The following is a 23,844-nucleotide window of genomic DNA, read 5'->3' as shown; positions in this document are numbered from 1 at the left end:
ACACTCCAAAAGCATCAAATATCTTGGAATTGAAATTGATGATAATCTCCGTTGGAACTCACATATAGATGTAATTACAAAAAAACTAACCAGGTACATATACTTCTTTAGAAACATTCGCAATATCCTCAATATAAACGATATTAAAAAAGTATACTATGCTTTGTGTCAATCACAAATAGAGTACGGAATAACTGGATGGGGGTCTGCCTTGAGCACTCACACAGAGCGGCTCAATATAGCACAAAAAGGAGTATTAAAGACTATACGGAAAGTTCCGCTTAGAACTCCGTCAGAAGAAATATTCAAAAATTTCAATGTTTACAATATACAGAAACTATATTCAAAAAATATTTTATTTAAACTGAAAAAAAACATATCCGAATACTCCACTGCCCAACATAAATACACAACCAGGGCAAAAAGCGAAAATATCCTGATTACTCCCAGTTTGAACACATCCTTTGGACAGAGAAATAATAAATTCCATGCTATAAAATTGTTCAATGCTCTACCAAATGAAACCAAAAAAATAAACGAAATGAGTATATTTAAAAGAAAAGTCAAAACATGGCTTAGAGATCAAAGTAATAATCAACTTACAAACATTATGAAGACAATGTAAAGACAATTCAAAACTAAATACAAAAATTTAAGAAAAACTACAGGCCGCCTCAGAACAGGAAACCCTAGTGAGGAGGACTGTGAAAAAAATACAAAAAAATACTTATATTATACTTTAAACCTAAATAATGTACAAATTTTGCTATTGATATTAATAAAAAAAAAATAAAAAAAATTTGAATCGTTATTAGAATCTAATTGAGGAGATGTCTCCATATAATCATGATTAACATTAATGCCGGAAGATTCAAGTACCTCGTCTACTATATTTGTAAAAAAGTTATTAAAACATTCTGCAATGGTCGATTTGTTAGTTATTATTTCATTATTTATTTTAACCTCATTTACAATATTTTAAGGAATAATTTTTTTGTTGGCAATTTCATTTATAATATTCCAAGTTTTTTTAGTATTATTTTTAGCATTTTCAATTTGTTCACAATAGTATTTCTTTTTGCAGTTTCGTATCAGTCTATTTAGTAAGTTTCGATAAATTAGATATTTTGTTTTCAGATAAGGCATTGTTCTGAGATTATTATTTTGGCAATCCATTTGATATTTTATCATTTCTCTGTATAATTTATCCCTTTGTTTAATTGATATAATTAATCCAACTGTAATCCAAGGTTTAATTTTTTTATATTTTCTGTTAGTGACAACTATTTTACTTTCACTTTTTAGAATATAATCTCTAAGAGTATTATAGAAATTCTCTAATGCTAAATGTGGATTTTCTATTGATATTACATTTTCCCAGTTTTCTGACTGAAGTAAAGAGTTTAGAGTTTTAAAATCAATGTCTACTTTTTGTAGAATTACAGAATTTTGGTTCAAAGGTGTATTTTTGAAATGGTGTCCATAAAAGGTCCGATAATGATCTGTGATATTAGTTTCAAGAATTGAAGAGATAATATTGGTCGCCTTGTGCGACTTGACAAATATGTGGTCTAAACATGCAGAGTTACTTAAGGTTACTCTAGTTGGTGAGCTAATATATGACATATATCCAGAGCTTGATAAAATATCTAGATACTCATTTTTACAATTTACATCTATATTGTTATCATCAATATTTATACTAATGTCACCTGTCAAAATGGAAAAAGTAAAATTGTTTCTGTCAAGATTTCTAACAAAAGATTTTAGTTCTTTTACAAAAGATGACTTAAGTGTGAAGATGTAAAAAAATAATATAGATGATTTTTTTTTCATCAAATATGTAAATGGGGAAGCTTTAGCAGTAGGCATGCTTGAACTGTATTCAAATTAATAAATTTTCAATTACAAAACCTTTATGTATCCTAGTTATTATTAAATGGAAAAAAATACAAACCGTTTTAAAATAAAATAATTATTTTTAAGGTGTAATAAGTATTCAATTAATCTAGTAATCTATACCTACTAAATATTTTGTTAGATAAACAGTTTCAAAAGATAATAATTTACTCCGTACTTAAATCATACATTCTTAATAATAATAATGATTGGATTATTTATATAGCGCCGTTTTCGTGAGAAAATCACCTCAAGGGCGCTTAACAACTTAATTTATGCATTGATCACTTAGACTTAATTACTTTTGGTTTATAACTAAGTTTCATAGATAGAGAGAGACTTATAACTAAGACTAATGTCGAGTGATTTACAACTAAGACTTTTAACTAATGACTTAAGCTATACATATTTTTATGACCAAGTGGGCATTTTTACACAATACCGCTACAAAACGACTTACAACTACGGCTTAAACTAGAGATTTACGACTAACATACATATTTAATTTATATTTACAAATACCGATTGTTATGATTTCTGCGCGTGGTGTCAGTTATAAAATATTTAAAAAAAATTGTTTACGCGTAATAAACGGTTAATAACGGTGAAAAAAAAAGTCAAATAGAAAATCCCCTGGACTGAGCAATGAAATACTACTGATGAATAAAACAATAAAAAAGGTCATCATTCTGGATACGACAAGTTGAAAAGGTGAGTCTTTAGTTTTGCTCTGAACTCAGATGAGCTGTCGATCTTTCGCAAATATGAAGGGAGTTTGTTCCAAGCTGTTGGGCCTGCTACTGCAAAAGCTCGGTCTCCAAAATTGGTATTGTGATTGCGCATAGGTACTGAAAGTCTACCTATGGCTGTTGAAGATGCTGATCGAAGCGTTGCTTGCCTAACATTAACATCGTTTGGAATGCAGAGTTCCGACAAGTAGGGTGGCGCCATATCATGTACGGCTTTAAAAACCATCCAGCAGAGTTTGAATTGGATTCTCTCAGGGCACTTAAGCCAATGAAGGTTTCGCAAATGTTGTGAGATGTGGGAATATTTGGGAACACCAGTTATCAGCCTTGCTGCAGCATTGAAAACCGACTGAAGTCTGTCAGTGTATATTTTAGGGAGCCTTGCGTATATGCCATTGCAATAGTCGAGTCGTGATACAACGTAGGAGTTTACTAACATCTTTGTGGCGCTAGCTGGAATATTTCTTTTTATAGATTTGATTTGACGCAGGTGAAAGAAACCTGCGCTTACTGTTTTGTTAATTTGGGATTTGAGTGAGAGATCTTCATCTAGATGAACACCTAGGAGTTTAATGCCATTTTTAGGGATGATGTTGCAGCCAGAAGTAATGAGAGGAGTTTTGTCTAACATTGACTGACGCTTTTTTGTTGCTGTCCAGAGAAATTCTGTTTTGGATGGATTTAGTCTAAGTTTGTTCGAAGACATCCACTCTGTTATGGCACCAATGCATTTAACAGTAATATCTTTTAATTTGTCTTTCTCATTCGGTGCACAGTAGAAATAGATTTGCTGATCGTCAGCATAGCAATGGGAAAGAAGTCCGAATGAATCTAAAGCGATCCAATTCCAAGTAATGCAAAATCAGGTGTTTTTGGTTTGAACATTTGATTGCTTAGAAATACTACAGATGTTTTAATTAAATACTGCAAGTAGAACACATCTTGGCCTTGTCAGCAGAATATATTTTTTTGATAAGACTTTTTATAAGCCTAGAAAAAAATAAAGTATCAGGCCTAAAAAAAATGTCTAGTGCAAAATATCACATTTACAAACCCATTTTCGGAAATGTTTTTATTGTATTATGTGGCAAATTCAATTTTTTATTCGATTACCGGAGGAAATTTTCATATATTATGTACCAGAACTTCACAAAATAAAAAAATATGCCTTTTCTTGTACGAATATTGATCGATTGTAGGGGAGGTGAACATTGAATTTTTGCAATTGTGTAATAACCCTTATTCCGTCTACGTAAGGGTTTTGCGCATTGTATTCAGTTACCGCCCAGTGATTTTTTTTATAAGCATACAACAAACGATGTTGCACTCCCATGAGTTATCAAACTCATTAAGGGATCGCCAATTGGTAGTTTTGAAAATAGAAGACTAAAAAAATAAAAATAAAGAGTTTTGTACAGAAAAATTAGACCCAACCCAACCCGATGTGCAGACACAATGTATGAAGAAAACATTTACAAAACATTTCACAGAAGCAACATACAGACACAACATATGAAGAATCACTTTACAGATATTTCACAAAAAAAATTGTCTTACAAGACTTTATGAATTGATGGTGGTATAAAGACGTTCTTTATCGTAGTGCCGCTCTGTTCTGTGAAATTTTTTCAGCTAAAATCATTTTACGTGTAATCGTTTTTTTTTAATTCCTAATGGGGAAGAAAGATAATAAAACGCTGGGTACGCTTAGTAGCTTGAAAAAAATAAAATACACGCTGGAATGTTTAGGTAAGTTCAAATAGTTTTTGTTCATAATTATGTACCTAGAAACAATAACGCAAGAAATATTTGATTATTTTATGTTAATATGTTTAGAAATCAAACAGATATACATAAATAATAATAACAAATATACATTGCAAAATGAAAGCACGAGAAAATAATTTACTATCATTATTTTAATATGTAAAAAAATTATTATAATTCGGTCACCATCGATTATCGAACACGATTAGACTATTAGGTAAGATATACTCATTAGGGTGGTTACAAAAAATCAATGTTGAAATTGTTTAGTGCTGACCCCCCTAAAAGCTGCCAATAAGCTAAAAAATGAGATTGGTAAAGTTTCAGCTCAATTGGATAAGGTTAACTTGTGCCTCATCAAGGTTGAAGTTTAACTTTCTATAAATTTTTTTTTTTTATAAAATACCTAACAATATTGCAAGATTTAATTACATGTGCTGTCCAGATTTTGCCTTATTTATTTTCTAAATTGTTAGATAAAAAAGGGTGTAGTTAAAACTGTTTTCAAAGTAAATACAGCACAATCCAAATTGAAAATGATGGATTTACGAGAAAAGAAATGCAAAAAGGTATAAAAAATAAGAAAAAATAATGTTCAAAGTTTTATATTTAAAATATACAAAAGAAAGCATTATGAAAGAAAGAAGTTATTATTAGTTACATTTACAATTAATTATCAGATTAAGGTGTTAATGGCTTAGATAACGTGCCTTTTGAAGAGTCAGGAAAAATTTTCCGACATTCCGATACAACTTGTAACAGAAACTGTCGTTGTTCTTCGTCTTTTGTCAAACAGGAATTGAAGTCTTGGATTAATTTTACCCCTCTTTCAGTTGTGTTATTGACAACCTTGAAACCGTTCACAATTTTTTTTGCTTTTAAATAATGTGCATTTTCACACCATATATCAGGATCCGTATTTTTAAAATTCTGTATCAATTTCAAATCTTTTGAAAAAATTTATAGTTTGATGAGAAACAAAAAAATCGATATCTTTGTCCAATAAATTATCCACTTGACGGAGACTGAGTTTTGCTTTCACATCCCTATCACATGTTTGTTCTTCAATTGGAATTAATTGTAGACTTTTTACAGCCATGCTTGTTTTGACACTTTTTTCTAAATTTTCATCGAAGAAAGAAAATGCGACTTACTCAGAATTGAGGTACCACAGATGTTTTATCATTTTAGACAGTGCCTTATTTGCGAGTTCTTTATCGATTTCTCTATATTTTACAAGAGATTTTAAAAATTGTAGGTCTTGGTTGGGGGCCAAAGTGGGTTTGGGGGCGTTAAACCACGCTTTTACATAAATTTTTATTAAAAATAGACAAATTTCAGTGATAGCTTTTTATTCTAAATTTTTTTAATGTAAATTGATCCCTGAAAAGATATATTATGATTCAATAAATGGCCTTTGATATAACTATAAACCCGATCATAACCATTAACTTGCAATTCCTAAAAACATTTATAAAGTTGAAAAAAATGTTTGTTTTATGTTTTATTATATATTATATTATTTTATTAAATACGATGTTGTTTATTATATTGTTAAATAATGTATAATATTAAAAAAAAAAAAAACAAAATTTGATCAAAAGTGATTAAATTAAGAATTTTTTTGCAAAATATCGTTTTTTCATATTTAATTATCGATGAGGCACGGGTTAACATTATTCAATTGAGCTAAAACTTTCCAAATCTTATTTTCTAGACAAATAGCAAATATTAGGGGGGTCAAGCCGGCATTAGGACGAAAATATTTTTTCGCCTTATACCTTGTAACCACCCTAATACTCATAGAGTAGGAATCAATTTTTATTTTTTCAGTGTGTGCAATGTCTTCTGTAATGTAATGTATCTAAATGTTTTTTACAGGCCTCTACGTAATACTTCTGTAAAAAAAACAATTTAAAAATACTGTTGTTTACGAGGAATATCTATTTGTCAGTAAAAATGTACAAGTAAGTTTTTTTTTACACCTAATTCCTAATTATAATTAGGTATTGTAATTTATTTAATTTATTCGATTTATTTAATAATACTATTTGAAAAACCACCATGCAATAATTTCTTTGCCAAAAATTTGTAAATAACGCAGCTGAACAAAAAAACAAGTGTAAAACCAATTTCAAATATCGCGCGCGTACCGAAGCGACTCACAGTGGTAAAATTTAACGAAATTTGGGACGTGTTTAGTCTTAAAAGGTTCCAAGGGTTAAGTTTTCCATTATTTTATATGTTTACTACTAGGATTGTTATAAAGTGGTCAGTTATTGTCAGTTCACGCATTACAGATTGCTTGTGTTTTATATTTTATTCTAAATGGTCAATTCGGGTTTTGGAATTGTTCACTTCTTGAGTGAGTTCCATTAATAAGGCTTAAAAAAGACCATGAGAGTCCATAGATATTTTTTTTAGGGATGACTATTATCCAGAATAATGATGTAAATCTCCAATAAGACAAACTTTTGATCGATAGATTGATACCATAGTAGATTCCTAACCAAATAAAATTTTGAGACAATTTGCATTTATTATTGCGATTTACTTCACCTCGGCTTTTATTTAATTTTTGTGTTTATAATTCGTCTTTGCGTAGCATTTTGCTTATTTTAAATTAAATTTGAGTAAGTATTTCATCCAAAAATTTGAGATTTTTAGTTTATTAAGTTAAAACACGGCTTTGCTACATTCCGCTAATTCTGTATTGTAAAACACTACTGTGATGTTATTGGAATGTTATTCCTATTATGTTGGTATAGATTACCTACCTTATAAATTTGAAGCCACCTAAAAATTAACTTAATAAAAAATTATTTAAAAATTCAAAATTATTGCATAATTTGATTACACAAACTATACAAATTTTAAGTACATTTCTCCTACATATATTCCGGATCTCTTCAAGACCCGCATTAATAAAACCCTCCTTCAACCTCTTCCTTAATCCGCCCCGCAACCCTGCTCAGATATATATCTGTACAGACAGCTCTTGTGAGACGTCACATAAAAAAACTAAGAGTTTAAAAAACGGTTTTTGTGCCTCCTGTAAAATTTGATAAATGGAAGAGTTATGCATTATACCGATATTATATTATACCGGATTTTTGACAAATTTTACCAGTATGTGTTTATGGGCTTAATTGGGGAGATATACATCTGGCGTTCGGCTTTCTCTTATTGGTTCTCAAGTATTCTATAACCCATCCCAATAGGCCGCGCTGCTTCCGAATTCAGAGGTCACCTGGACTATGAGATCGCCTTAACACATCAACATAAATCATTCTTTGGACGGGAGATTTAGAGAATTTTTTTTTTAAATTTAAAGAATCAACTGGGAATCACAGTGAAGGGAGTGTTTTTTTAGTAATGCAAGTATTACCGATATTTTTATTTGTATAAAAGGCAGGTTTTATTTCAGGTGGGATATTTTTAATGCTTAAAGAGTAAAATATATATGTAGCGATGCTACGAGGTTTATTTAGAACACTCTAGACGCAATGCGAAGCGGTCGGCATTCCTACCTACGGCCTACGAGTACTTGCCGCTGAGCAAACTACCTACGTCATTACATTGCTAGTTTGACTAGGTACATTTTGCGCATTCGCTAGAAGGTTCTAGCCAATTGCTTAGGTGTACTCCCAGCACGATTGAACGAACAACCTCCAGTTTACAAGCGGTATGGCGTAGTTAGTACCGCCGTCGGCTGGACTATATAAATAGGCCTGACGCACCGAGCAATCAGTCAGTCAGTCATTAGTCTTTCAACAATTTGCAAGTCTTGCGAGTGACAACCTGCGCACATGACGATACACCGGCTTTGTACGGTTCAACCATGGACTCAAACGGGATCATCACAGCGCCCTGTGACATAGCCCAGCCCATCTGACCAGTGTTACATCCGCGCATCTAGACCCCGCGGCATCCTCGCCGGTCTATGCATCTCCCGCACAACTGCCGACCAGGTCCACCGCACTTTCGGCTTCCCTGTTCAGCACTAGAGCACTCGGAAGACCCATGGTCTTCACCAGTACCTGACACGTACACGAGTCCGGTCACCAGCAGCGGCGTCGACTCAAAGCCCCGCACTTTGACCAACACTTCACCGCCTGCATCCGGAGTCTTCATCAGTCGGTCCATATAAGTCAACTCATATACTGCATCTTAACTCAATAAAAACACTATGACCATCACTATGGCAATTTATTAATGTATCATTTAGTGAAAGGCTAACTGTTTATGGGATGTTGGAAGTTGGAAGGATAGAAGAATTGTAGTATCAGTTTTTTTTTTTTTTTTGTATTAGGCAATTCACCCTAAAGAGAGTGCTTTGTGCCGATTGGGTTAAGATATATGGTTAAACTGATGTGAATTATCTATAAGGGGACTGGACATATCATACATTAAAGTCATTCAAATCTATAAACTTATAAAGAATAGAATATACGCGAGAGTTGTTGAGAGACAGCAAATATGGAATACTAAGGGGAGACTGGTGCGTGATTTTAATAAGCAATCGATACATGCCTTTGAAAGAAGAGTGGTTTTTACAATTGAAGAAAACATGGTCAAGAGTCTCATCCTCCACACCACACTGGCATAATGAACTTTCAAGCACCCGAATTTTAAACAAATGAGTTGCAATAGAGAAGTGGCCAATTCTCATTCTCGAGATACAGGAAATAAATCTTTTGGATTTTTTTTTGCCGTGGAACCAGGGTTTACTTGGAATATGATTTTGTATTCCAGCATAAAAAGATCCAGTTTGAGTTTTCGTGACTGTCAAATTTTCTTCCCAGGAACAAGACATGTTGGATTTAAGAATAGAGAAGACGTCAGAGACAGGAATTTTAAAATCTAAAGGAATAGAACCAGAAACAGTTCCAAGTTTAGCGAGAGAATCAGCTTTCTCGTTACCCTCAATTCCTAGATGGCCAGGCACCCAAACCAGTATTGTCTCAAACATAGATTCGTTTATATAATTGAGGATGTTTTTAATATTACAAATAACATAGTCTTCTGGACATCGAACGATATTAGAGGAAATTTTTAATACTGCACTTAGAGAGTCAGTACACACTAAGGCTCGACGAATATTGAGGAGTTAGATTTGAATTAAAGCTTGTTCAATTGCGAAGCATTCTGCAGTAAATATGGAAATTTCTTTAGGCAATTTATAAGACAGATTAACATTGAATTCAGGAATATATACCAATGCGCCACATTCTTTGTGGTCGGATTTGGAACCATCTGTGTATATGAGGGAAAATCCAGGAAACTTTGAAAATATAATGTTTTTAAAATGTTCTTCAACATTTTGAAAGTTATTAGCTGATGATAAAATGTTCGTCCGGAAGTTAGAAATTATTACGTTTGGGAAAAAATTAATAGCATTAAACGGGGTACTGTAAATAGGAAGGATTGGATCATCTTGTAGATTTTGAAGGTAGGAAGACAGAGATCTAAATGATAGAAAACTTTTTAATAAGAGAGGGAATCGATTTCTATCTATTACCCTCCTTCTGTTATTCAAATTACTGAACAAACGATCGAGACTCTGTTTCAATGAGTGACGCGATAAAGATAACGCTTTGAAGATATATCTATCCGCGAGGTATTTTCTTCTCAAAAATAAGGGAGTATCTACACATTCTATCTGAAGAGCATTAATTGGAGAAGATTTCATAGCCCCAATAATCATTCTGAGCCCTTTTGATTGGATTCTTTCAAGTTTTTTATCCAGATATTTAGGAAGTGGGTCGAAAAGAAATGTGCCATAATCCAAGTGACTTCGAACGAGGGAATTATACATTAGTTTAAGAGTAGTAGGATGGGATCCCCACCATACTCTGGAAACAGCTCGCATCATATTAAGCCCCTTTTCACACTTAGCAGAAACGTTCTGAATATGCGGGAGCCAGGAAAGCTTATGGTCCAAAAGAAGGCCAAGAAATTTTATTTGCTTAACGATTTGAAGGGGGAAATTATCAAAAGAGACTGTAAAGTGAGGCAGTTTTCTTTTGCGAGTAAAAGCCACTACCTTGGTTTTAGAGGTAGCTAAATTCATTCCATTTGTTAACATCCAAACTTTAATATTATGTAAGGCCAAATTTAATTCCTTCGCAGCATGCGATAAATTTTTGTGAGATAAATATATGAGAAAATCGTCCGCAAAATAAAGTCGCTTGGTAGACGAAGGGATTACAATGTCTAAATCACTCATATAAATACAAAACAATAATGGACTGATTACAGACCCCTGGGGTAGCCCTTTCCAAAGTTTGCGCTTCAATATGTTTGAGGAAGAGTGGATAATAATGGATCTGTCTGTTAGCAAGTTGATAATAAATTGAACTAATTTTATGGGGATTTTTATTTTAATTAATTTTTCCTTCAAAACATCAATTAATACATCGTCGTAAGCTGAAGAAAGATCTAGAAATGTGGCCAATGTACAAGAGTTAAGGGATTGAGAAATACGGATATCTGTTGTTAACAAACTTAAATTATCCATAGTAGATTTCTTTTTCCGAAAGCCGTATTGATTAGGAGGGATAATACTGTGATTTTCAACAAACCATTCAAATCTGTTCTTTATCAAATGTTCCACTACTTTAATTAAACACGACGAAAGAGCAATAGGACGATAGGATGAGACTTCGGACGGATTTTTCCCTGGTTTTAAAACCGGGAGGATTTTTTTAACTTTCCAGACATCCGGAATAAATCCTGTTTCAAACATGTTATTAATTAAGGATAAGAAATATTCAACCGACATGTCGGAGAATGCTTTAAAGAAGCTATATAATATTCCATCAGGACCCGGAGAAGAGTCAGAAAGAGATTTAATTACTCGTTTTAGTTCACTAACTAAGAAAGGAGAGTCTAGCCAGTTAGAGTGAGATGGATATGAAATAAAAGAGGGCATTTTTTCACATCTGGCAACTGAAGGAGGGGCAATCTTATCTGCAAAACCAATAATAATTTCCTCCGGAATATGTTTGGTACGCTCCGGAGCATATGACGAACCGAATTTTTTTAAATTAGTCCAAACAGATGACTGGGGAGTTTCAGGAGACAAGTTTTCACAAAATTTTCGCCATCCAGACCGCTTTTTATTTTTCAAAATACGTTTAGTTTCTGATTGGACGCGTTTCACTGATAATAAATTTTCAAAAGACATGCATTTGCGGTAAATGGAAACTGCTTCTTTTCTAGAGTTAACAGCACGAGTGCATTCTTCGTCCCACCACGGAGTCAAATGTTTAGTTTTAATGTTAACTTTACGCTTTGGAATGGATTTTTCTGCTGCTTTTATAACTATACTAGTAAATAATTCACATTGTGTTCTGATGTTCCCAAGAGAAGATTTTACAGAGTGAACAAGAGAGTCTAATACAGAAGAAAAAATCTCCAGTTCGCATCTTTCGTTTTAAATTTAAAATTATTGTTAATTGTAAAGGAATGCGAGGTGGTTAGATGGTGAAAGAGGATTATAATAGGGAAATGATCACTGGAAAGGGGGTCTTTAAGTATGTTCCAAGAACATTTACGTATCACCGAAGATGAACAGAGAGATAAATCAACAACACTTTTACTTTGTTGAGGGGGGGTGAATCTGGTTGGAGATCCGTCGTTTAAAATACATAAATTATGAGAATCAATAAAATCTAAAAGATTACGGCCAGAACGATTCGTTAATTTACTACCCCAAGAGGTAGAATGAGCGTTAAAGTCGCCCAGTAACATATACGGGGGACGGATCTGAGACATAAATGATGACCATTCGTTTTCATCAAAAATAGTGGAGGGAGGGACATATATTGATAGTATTGTAATATCACATACAACAGCTGCTACTATCTGAAAATTGTTATAGAGAGTATGAAACATGATTGGTTTGAAAAGGATAGAGTCATGGATGATTAAGGCAGCGCCACCTTTACCATCCAGTCTATCATGTCTAAGACAATTATATCCAGAAATCTTAAATAGAAACGAGGGTTTAAACCACGTTTCAGAAATAGCGGTAACTGAAATTTCATGTTCATCGAGTAATTTTACAAGTTCAAATTTATTACAGATTAGACTTCTGATATTCCACTGAAGAATTCTGTTCAGTTTCGGAGACATTAGGAAGACAGGATAATAAAGATTTAATGCAATCGGCAGCGTTGGACGGTATATTATTGTTGTTTGAAAGAATAGAAATTAAGAGGGTAATTAAAGTCGAATGAAAGCAGAATTTTCATTCACCACTTTCCTTAAATTAGGGGAAGATTGGGAACTATTTAAAGCACTCCCATTGAGTGTCTGAGATTTATAATTCCCATTTGGGTTAAACAAAATATCATTATGTTGATTTTTATCAATAGAAGCAATAAATTTTGGTTTTGGTTTTAGTGGTATAAAAATTGTTTCCCTGTGAGAAGATGATGGAGGAGATTTAGAGTAAGATAGATTGCAAGGAATTGAGGTAGATGTTACCTCTGCAAACGATTTTATTGCAGGTGGGAATAATTTTGATGCCTGGAAATAGGAAATGTTGTCTGAAGCCATTGATTGTTTAATATTCCTTTGTCTGGTCAATTCTGGACAGGCCACACTAACCGCTGTATGATTTCCCTTGCAGTTAATGCAACGTGGATTATTCGATGATTTTTGGCAAAGATCAAAGGGGTGGTCCTCTCCGCAATGAAAACAACGTGGAGGGGAACGACATATGGGTTTTGAGTGTCCGAAACGGCAGCAGTTAAAACACTGGATCGTCGGGAATTTGTATACTTCCACAGGGAGTGCGTTGTAATAAATAAATACCCGAGATGGCAAAGTTTGGCCTTCAAAAGTAATAACAACCGATTGTGAGGGTTTCCATGTAGTGGTTCCATTAGATGTATCTTTGTAATTTAATCTACGTGCTTTTAAAACCTTGGGGGTCACTTGAGAATCATTAAGTGCATCAACAATTTCAGATTCTGAGAGATCGGTTGGTATACCTCTCACTCGGCCCATTCTAGTAAGGTTGTAAGTTGGAATATAAGATTTAAATTTGTGGTGTAAAAGCGTATAAATTTTTTGGACAAATTCATTTGCAAAGTTTGCGGATTTAAATTCTAGGGATAACTTATAGCGGCCTTCCGGCTTAATAGATCCGTTAAATATGCCAAGGTTACTGTTTTTTGAACTAAAAATGAATTTGCCGAAATCCAGAGGATGAATAATTTTTCCTTGTTCAGTACTTTGGACATTGACAATGAATGGAGCCGAGGAAGATGGGGAATAACTTAGTTCAGTATTTTTAGATTCTGATAATATGGTATCCTTACGACTTTCCTTAGGGTTTGAGGTTTTATCGGATTGCGAAGGTTTAATTTTGGGTGGTACATTAAGACAGAGCGATGGTCTTCGTTTTCTGGAAGGGAGTATTATAGAAACATCCGATTCATACTCATCTCCAATATTAAATATGGACTCGGGGTCAGGAGGTCGATTTTCATCTTCTTCCATATTTATAAATTAATTAACAAAAAAAATAATAATACAGTCTATTTGATTGACTGTACACACTAATTTATCAAAACTTAAATATAACAAACAAATAATAGAAAACAAAAATGTTACAATAATTTCTTATCTGTACGAAGTCCGCGACAGCAGGTAGGCAATTCGTCAAACACAGAGCACGACTATCCACTACCGTAGTTCGATGACTAATCCTCTGGTATCAGTTTTCCTATGTATGCTTACGGCAGATATTAAATTCAATTGTATTATTAACCCTAGATTCATAACCTTATCTAAGAGGAACATTATTCATAAACATTCGTCTCACAGACGACTAAATTTAAGTGACGAATTTTGGGGTACTTGTAAATAAAATAAATAAATTAAGTATGGCACTCTTGTATATGTTTAATTAGGTAACAAAAAAAAATAATAAACGAGTTAAAATTAAATTTCATCGGTACATTCCACACACATGAGGCCGCGATGGTCCATGCACATATACTTTTTGCATTGCTTGCACTGGAACCTTGTCATATGCCGTTTTTTATAATCACAATAACCACAAACCTTTTTTTGAGTACCACTTGGACCAGGTGTGGCAATGGTAGGCATTTCATCTAAAACTTCGGCGATTTTCCTTTTTAGGCATCTCTCCAAGTTGGCATTTCATGTCTTTTACGTAACCATGTCGTTATCACTGTCGGAATCTGTTGGTACCATTTAATCTAATTCCACATGATCTTCGACATCACTGATTTCTACGTCCTTTTGCTGACTGGTAAAACCATCATCACCAAAATCAGATAAACGATTCAAATAGTCATCAATTTACCGATCATCCATTCTAAAATAAAATAAAAAGATTTGATGTAAAATACACACAATAATACATTTTCAACGATAAAATAAGATGTAACTGTAAATAATAACTCATATAGAATAATATCATATACTTACTTTTACTCTGTATAACCAGAACTCATCGAAAACAATGTTTTCAAAATAGCTTGCAGTCTCGTCAAAAGTTACACTATTCATAAACATTCGTCTCTCAGACGTTCAAAGGTCTATAACTTGTCCACAAGACTTCACTGCGAGGCAAGCGCACCCGCGTTACTAATAAACAAGCGATCTAGGAAGGTACTTGAGAGTTCATCATTCTATCTCTTTCACTCGAGACACTAGAAACAAATTTACGTTTTGCGCGGTCTGTGGGGCGAATGGTTATGAATCTAGGGTTAATAATACTAAAAACTATATCTAGATAATTCATGATTGATTTGATACCTATTTTTAAAGTTGAATAGAATTTGTTTTAGGGAAAAAAATGTTTATTTATTTCAATTTATTTACTACATGTACAAGTCCAAAACAACATCTTCATCCTAATATATTGCTAAGAAGATGCGATTACTCTTATGTTGGATTTGGTATAAAATTAAACATTCCTTCTTTAGAAAAACGTAGGAAAATCTTCGATCTAATCTGCATTTTCCAAATTATTAACAGTATGATTGAATCAACTACTTTGTAGCACCCCATTTCTTCCCGTTGACTCAGAAATAATGATTTGCGTTTCCTTAATCAACACTCAACAAATTATGGATACCATACACCAATGTCAAGAATAGTAAGACTAGTCAACTTAAGTTCTTCAAGTCAAGGACTCTGAATTTTTTGGTGTAAGTCATTACACAAGTAATATTTTATATTGATATGGAAGAAGTAGTAAACTCCATCAAAACCTTGCTCCTGTCTTGACTTGACATTATCTTTGTTGTTTTGTGCCCCAATAGTTGTAATTTTTTTTTAAATGTTAACTTTTGTCCTTTTCTTAACTCTGTGTCACATGTAATTGGACATGGTGCGTTAAAATAATTTCTTCTTTTTTTTTAAGAAAGATGATTCAGAAGCAAAATTTGATGTCTGCGATAAGCGGAGTGATTGGGGCAGCCATTGTATATGGTGAAAGTAAAATTATGTCAGTAAGGTAGTGGTACATAATACAGGCTCTATGTAAAAAAATTAACAACATTGATTCTGCCAAAAGATCACAAGTGTGCATCACTAGATTGGATTCTTCTTTAATGTATCAGCCGGTGAATACCAGAACATCCTTTAGACAAAGGAGTTTTTTATAAAGTTTCGTTAATAATACGCTTTGTGAAAAAAAAATTTAACTTTGAGTTCGTTAAATTTATTCAACAAAATTTTGAATAATTCTAGAGCAGCCGTTGGTGATTGTGGTAATTTTGGATTACCCATATCGTCGCTTTTAAATTAAATGAGCGCAGGAACTCCACATCCGATATTATCCATATCTAGCTAGATAATACTGTTTATAATATAATATATAATATTATAATGTTTATAATCTGTGATAATACTGTTTCTTTTTGTGTTTTAGCTTTTAATACTATGTTAATCTTTTTTTTCCCTTCTTTTTTTTTCTATTATGAACGGTCAATTTGTTGTTGATCACAACTTATTTTCTACGTTTGTTATTTGCCTTTTTATTTGTTACTAACAAATTGGTTTATGAATAGGTTGTCGAACTGAACTCTATCGTACTGTATTGTTCATTTCCCCACCACGGGGGCGGATAGACCCTGTTCCTGCATCCAGTAGGGTGACATTAATCCGGGGCGGCTGTCCCACGAACCACGGGTGCCTCCCCCGGCATCATGAGCGGGCCTGGGGAATGTTTGCGCGAGCCCGGTCCCCTTCCGTCCTGCCTCCGGTGACCTGAGGCTCACTTCATTCCCTAGGGTCTTTGGGAGTATCTCCCCCCCCCTCCCCCCATTTACATTTCTTCGAGGGTACTCTCGGAAAACTGGCTAAGGGACGCGGGTGCTTGGGATCGTTGTGGCCAGGCCGCTTGCCACGCTCATTCTTGCCGGGACCGCCCCGTGATAGTGGGGTAAACTGCCCTCGATACGCGGCTTGTATGTTTTTATGTTTCAATCATACTTCCACTTATAAAATTTGTGCTCCTTATTTATTATTTAATTTTAGATGCCAAACCACCAGGCGAACACATTTCATATGTGTTCTTATTTTGTGTTACTATTATTGTAAGTATGCATACATTATTTCGTACTAACAATCATGCATGCAGGGACATTGGAGGGTCTAGAATCGTTTTAAAATAAATGTAGCTTCTTTTTACAAAAAAAAATTAGAGTCCTGACGTGTGCGGCTAAGGAGGTTAAACAATCAGTTTCCTCACACAGCCGTCGGGAAAGGGTGGGTCCCCCTCCAATATCTAGCTAGATATGTATTATGTTCTTTATTTATTTGATTAATATAATTGTAAAGCTGCACATCACTAAACAGGAATTCCCTAGTAAGATGTGCGGCTGATTATTCTATTGTAATGTAACCTTTTAATAATGAATAAATAAATAAAACAAATTGGTAATTTATTTTTAAATTAATATATTTATCGATTGATCCACACAACATGTTTGACTTTTTAAAGAGTTACTCAAAAATCACATTTATGACCGATGGTCTCTTCTTCAGAATATAAGAACAACAAACTTAAATTACAAGTGGTTAATTTTAGCAGTTTGTATTTATTGCACATGTATTTTCTTTTAATTGTATTTTATTCCAAGGAATGAACCGTTGGTCCTTAATGTTGAGTAAACTAACAAACGGTGTATTTATCACAGTTTTGAAGTAAACTGCTTAACCCCTCCAGCGTTTGAGGGTCATATATGACCGGGCGTCAATATTTTATAAAAATATTTTTATCTTTTTTTATATCATGCGCTCATAAATTTTTTGGTGTTAGAAAGAAGAGTAATAATTCTTTCTATTTTGTCTCAAATATTTAGACTGGAATCCATTAATAAAATCCTAAAAATAGCCAAAATGAATAGTTCATTTTTCGCGACACTATCGTAACAATCGGTTCAATTTTATCTCTTTTTGTTAATTAAAGTAAAGTTACAGTTTTTTTTTTAAATTCTCCAAACAAAACAAATTAGTTTTCGAAATATCGAGTTCTCAAATTTTTCAAATGAAAAAACTTTTAAACGATAAGTGATAAGAGGTTGTAAATCTTCTAATGGACAGTATATTTATAAAAAAAAGGAGGCTGCTTGTTTAAATCGCGTTGGAGTCACCAATTTGGGGTGGGTAAGGTGAGATGAATGATAGTGTGTAATATCACATCGTTTATTGAAATCAGTGTAGATGTGGCGATAAATTTGGACCGATGCTCCACGCAGTTGGTGGAGATTATCGGTAGTGAATTTCCCAGGCCAATTGTAAACAATGTATTGGAGTATATGTATTGTAAACGGTGGTGGAGTGAAGTGAAGTCAGTAGTTAGAATTTGACGAAGCGGATACCGTACTTCTGGGTGACAAATTGCCGGTGGTGAAGACCATGGGTCTTCCAGGTACTTCAATGAGGAAAGAGCCAGAGCCAGAACGACTTAGTCGGCAGATGATGCAAGTTTGAATGGGCTCACTCTTAATTACCACAAAACCGTTTGTTAATTGTAGCCTCCTTTTAGGAACGGGTAACGCCGGGCGCGGTTGATTCGTGACCCGTGGTGAAGGAGTACACGGCTCGATGTGTTGGCATGGTGAGGCGCGGGGGAGACGAAACGGGCGCCCGTTGTCAGTTGAAACTGGACCGATTGAGTACCAAAGGTTGACTGACTTTTAGACTGAGCTGAAGCGCAGCGCAGCTCAGTCTAAAAGGGGCGGGGCGCAAAGATAGCAGGTGAGACGTGAAATGAATCAGGGAAACGATATTGCGTCGTATATTGCTTGGCATATTATTTTTAATAAGAATTTATTCCGCACATGGCCCGTTCCCAGCGGAAATTTGCTGAGCTCTCCTAACAAGTTGTTTTTAGAGTCTTCATTACAAATACTCTTTTTAGTAAAATTTTCAGCACAATGGATTTTTGTCTTTTTTTCTTTTATGTAAAAAAGCTAAGATTGACTGGATAACTGGAGACTTTTTCTGTTTACTTTTTAATTTGGTACAAATTTAAAGTTTATAAAAGAACAATATTTTTATAATATCTACATCTACCCTTGAAATGAACATTCAGACTTAGAAATTTATAATGGAAAAAATAATGAAAATGTCATAACGCCAATGCTTACCGGTAAAGAAATTCAGTTTACAGAATATGCAAACAAAATTTTACTTTTTTTATAATCTATCCACATTGAAGAGTATGTATGAGACGATGTAAGTATGTGGATGAGGTAAGGAGTATGTTGCAAAACGGAGTTGTTTGGCGGTCCGTCCTCTCTGCCTACCCCTGCGTGAAACGGCGTGATGGTTGGTTGGTTTCTTTTACACACTTCAAATATTGATCTTTAGCAAATTAGTACGGCACGGTTTTTTTCACTTATGAAACAATTTTCAAGACATGTTTCACACCCCGTTAGAGCGACTGTTTTTCCCAGTGCATTTAGTCTATAAATCCTGTGTGCCATTTTCATGCTTCGTTTCCACGTTCAATGAAATTTTAATCAGTTAGAATAAACTCTTTATTACTTTTTTGCTACTTTTTGTTATCTAATGTCCAGCAAAATGCTACGGCTCTTTATTGTTCGTGGAGAATACTCTATTAAACATAATCAATATTTTCAATCGACTTGTTTCGAGGATAAAATAGTGCAAGCGCAATTGATGTTATTTATTGAGCAATTTTTTAGCATATAATCAAAAATTGACAAAAACGTTTTGAGCTTGTCATAGTGTGCCAAATTTATAACAGAATTTATACAAGAACCTAAAATATGTATCGGATGAGTTTGTGATTCTAGGTGACTTTAATGTTCATAATGAACAAGTGCTGAAAGTCTTGGGTCCAACAGACTTGGTCGGTAGATCGGCGAAATTCTTTGCTTTTATTCATGTATCAAACCAACTCGTAGAATTTCCGACCGGAATACCTGACGTGTCATCACATCGAGCCAACTTGCTCAATGTGTTTCTCACCAGTGAGCCACTTGGCTACAGAGTGGATGTTACAGCGCCTTTAGGATTCTCCTACCATTGCCTGATTACCACCTATTTCCCATCCTCCATGAACAGACAACCTGACAATCATGTAAAGAGTCTATAGCCTCATGTATGGCACCACAAAATAGCAAAATGTAATGCACCTTCAGCACCTTAAGGGCACCTGCACGGCAAATAGCCTTGGTTTGATCATCGCTGTGCTGAAACGGTCATACTATAAAACTCGGCTTATAAGGGTCGGCTCGCTAACTCGGCCCGCGAAACATTATTATTTAAAAGTCGACTCTTCAAGATAACGGAGAGACTCTCTCTTCCACTCCGCACTGCATTTTCCACATGAAGGAACCAAAAATCCGGAACAAAGAAGCCAGCGAGCAAAGACAAAATACCCGCCCTGGTTCTTTAGATGTATTCTGCAGAAGTATTATGTAAATACTCTCAAAATTATTTAAACTATCACTAAATAGGAGAAATGTGCCAGATCTTTGGAAAAGGGCGATCGTCTACCAAATCCCTGAGAAAGGGGACTGTTCCGATTCTTCTAATTACCGTCCCATATCCATCACTTCCATACTCTCAAGGGTATTGACAGTGGTGGTTACTAACAAGTTGATCACATACCTGCTATACGGAAATATACCATCGCATAGGATCCATTCAACTCTGCATTGTCGGATTGCGAAGGATTTCTCAAAGGATGAACAATGCAAACCTTAGTTGACGTCTCTTCTTCAATGCAGGGGCGCCGTAAAGAACTGTGCGGTCTCCGATGCTGTTTTTGTTGCACATCAACGATCATGCACGTAAATCGAATTTAATAATATTATTATTAAGTTTTGCAAGTATTTTTTGTTATTGTTACAGCAATTTAAAAAAAAATCAATTACAAATTCGATTCGTCTGATCCAACCTAGCTTGCACTTTGAAATGTCGGATACTTTAAGATATTTATAAACATTCACAAATTAAGGACAAAGTACTCTCTACTCATTTGGCATGAAACTCATTTAGATTACTTTGTTATAGGATTTTGCGCCCAAAACCGGATAAGCGAGATAAAAATAGATATCCTAGAACCATTTGAATAATTGAACAGGCTGGTTCACGGATAGGGAAAAAAAACAACGGAACATTGTTGGCCACAAATTCCTTTGCGGCTCCCACCGGGGTTGTATTTACTATGCTCATACGTGTATTTATTGCTGAGACATAAACTAGTAACTGGGTTCTTTGAAAAATTGACAATAGTGAACCGGAGTAAGGTATTTAATTGTCGGAACAAACTATTTTGAATATAAATATAATAATATATATAAGCTCGTCTAGAACGTAAGCTTCAACATTCTATAAAAAGGCAAAACGAATTTAACTTTGTTTATTGTGAAATCACTTCATTGTTAAGATATTGAATTGAAATGTATTCACTAGAACAGAAAAACGATTGCGTTATAGCAACGCAAAATCTAGCCTTTCGAAATAAACTAAAGGTTTTTACGGCAAAAAAATTAGTAGAAAGCTAATAAAAAAATTATAGGTATTTCTTTTTCCATTGTTAAACAGTGTTTAGTGTTTTTATTGCCAAACTACTGTTCGTAATCTACTCGTCTAAAAATGATGTGAAAAATTATAATATCATCCTACCTTCTCATAAATTTCCAAAAATTTACGAGTGAAAGTCGGTTTGGCCATGTTTAAAGATTATTACTTTCACCTTTTTTATTAATGGTAAACACTCGTCAAGCCAATGGTGACTGTTTTCTGACTGGGTGATTTATTCCCATTGATACAAAATAAACAAGATTAGCGGTTCCTTTCAGACATGTCTTCTTCAGGACTAATGGACGCTATCTTCTAAGCCTTCCGCTTTGCATTTAGGTTGTCACAACTTCTTGTTTTTAAACTGTAATATATTTGAAAGTGCACAGACGCATTACATGGTCATTCCAGTGGCTTCCTTTACCTGGTCTGCGCGGAGTGCGGGAGATACCACTCGTGACACTACGTGCAACATTTTCGACTACGTGAGCTTCACGAGAGCTCTCTCGCCGTCGCTTTGTAATGTAAATAAATAATTTAATGGTTCCTAGTTTTAAAGGGTAGAGAGATTTGTGGTTACATTCCGTTTTTACAACTATGATGGGTTTGCTCTAAATTATTTAAAAAAACCGCATAAATCACTTACAATACTTTGTGCATCTGTGCAACTATATTCTATGGATTATGGAATTTTTAAACTCATTTTCCACGTGTACATTCAGAGTAGGGAAGGGCGATTGGTTAAGCACCATAATACATAATTTATTTTTGTTTTGCTTTAGTTTGTAATTCCTTAAGTACCTCAAAGAATGTGTTTTATGTCTCGTTGTATTTATAATGTACACCTATCTGGTAGGTGGATACCCTATTGAACGAATTAAAATGGAATTTAGACTATTTTGGATGTAAAATAATTAAAAATTAGAATTGTTGACTGTGTATTTTTCAGTGTTCTGTTTTTCATACTGTCATTGGAGAGTTGGTAACAGCGAGATTGAATTCAAAATAAAAAATTCAACTGGTTGTCTAGGGTTGAAGTTTAACAAACCGTGTTGAGTGGCTAAAAAATAACCTAAATGCAGTCAGATAATTTTTATAGTAATTAAGGTAAATCAGAAGGATCTATTTAAATATATTTCGGTAATTATTTACCTACGACTACCGTTTTTTACACGCATTTAAAAATAAACAATCATTTGATTCATCTTAATGACAATAAACAACAACTTTTTGCATTAAGGATTTTGAAAAATATTGATATTTAATATTATTTACGTAAATAATAATTTATGAGAAAATTTTCCGTACGACACACCATTTTGACACACCGAGTTCTCACATAGTTCGTGTTTGTTTGTGTAGTGGCAGTGTAGGAAACATGAAAGGTATAATCGGCATAATAGACAATTTTTTGAGATCGCTAGACACGCACCCCTTAATTGTTAGGCGATCAACTTTGTTACCAAACATCAGATGAATTTAGTTTCTTAATATTTAAAGGTTTACTACGATTTTTTTAAAATAAAACGTTTTCATTTTAGGTAAGGTTGGGTTATTATAGGTTATTACAGGTTAGATTAGGTTATATTGGATTATTAAATGTTAGATTAGGATAGGTTAGGTTGGATGTGTTAAAGATTAGTAGCCGCACTGCAGTGGATTGGGGGTCGTTTTGTGGGGAAGTATGTATAAATTGGTATTACAAAACAAAGGAAAAGGTGGGTGGGATTGGTGTGACTGTTAAAATTGATGAAACGAAAATTGTAAAACGCAAATATAACAGGGGTCGACGGGTAGATGGAAAGTGGGTTTTCGGCGGATTCCAACGAGAATCCAATAAAAATTTTGTCTGCTCGGTTCCAAACAGATAAAAACAAAGAAACGCTGTTGCAAGCGATCAAGGGAAACATTTTTCGGGGAACTACCATCATTTCCGATTGTTGGAAGGCGTACAACTGTCTACAAGACGAAGGTTTTGTTCACATGAGTGTGAACCACAGTGTTACCTTTGTGGACCATGAAAGTGGAGCTCAAGTTCGGGGAAGTGTGCCTAGATTTGGAAGAAGCGAATTGCACTACGAAGGCTACCTGTGCGAATTCCTATGGAAACGGTCGCTTCCGCATCACAGGGACCGAGTACACGCTTTTTTTCAAAATGGCAAGTCAGGCCTGTAATCCATTTAACGACGGAGAAAATGAGCTTACAGCTCAGTTAGCAGAGAGTGATTCCGATTAGAGGTTTGTTGGCTACTTTTATAATCAATTATTATTAATTATATTTGAATTTTTGGCGTTTCTCGCTTCCGATTGTGATTTTTATTTGTTATGTTGGCAGTGCCTTACACTACGTAAAAACAAACGCGGAACTATGCGAGAA

General features: G+C 34.3%; 1 protein-coding gene across 1 annotated transcript in view; it reads right to left on the bottom strand.

Moving 5' to 3' along the window:
- SK (small conductance calcium-activated potassium channel) overlaps positions 1-23,844 on the bottom strand; it is a 695,575-nt gene that overhangs the window by 406,314 nt on the left and 265,417 nt on the right. The window contains exon 5 of the mRNA XM_089640922.1: positions 8,943-8,948. Within this exon, the coding sequence (XP_089497048.1) occupies positions 8,943-8,948 (6 nt within the window). The remainder of the gene's footprint in view (positions 1-8,942; positions 8,949-23,844) is intronic.

This window comes from Hesperophylax consimilis, chromosome 2, assembly GCF_061612785.1.
Source record: "Hesperophylax consimilis isolate HC1 chromosome 2, BYU_Hcon_1.0, whole genome shotgun sequence".
Taxonomy (NCBI): Eukaryota; Metazoa; Arthropoda; class Insecta; order Trichoptera; family Limnephilidae; genus Hesperophylax; species Hesperophylax consimilis.
The sequence above is the reverse complement of the archived record's forward strand: the minus strand, read 5'-3'. Positions and strand labels throughout refer to the sequence as shown.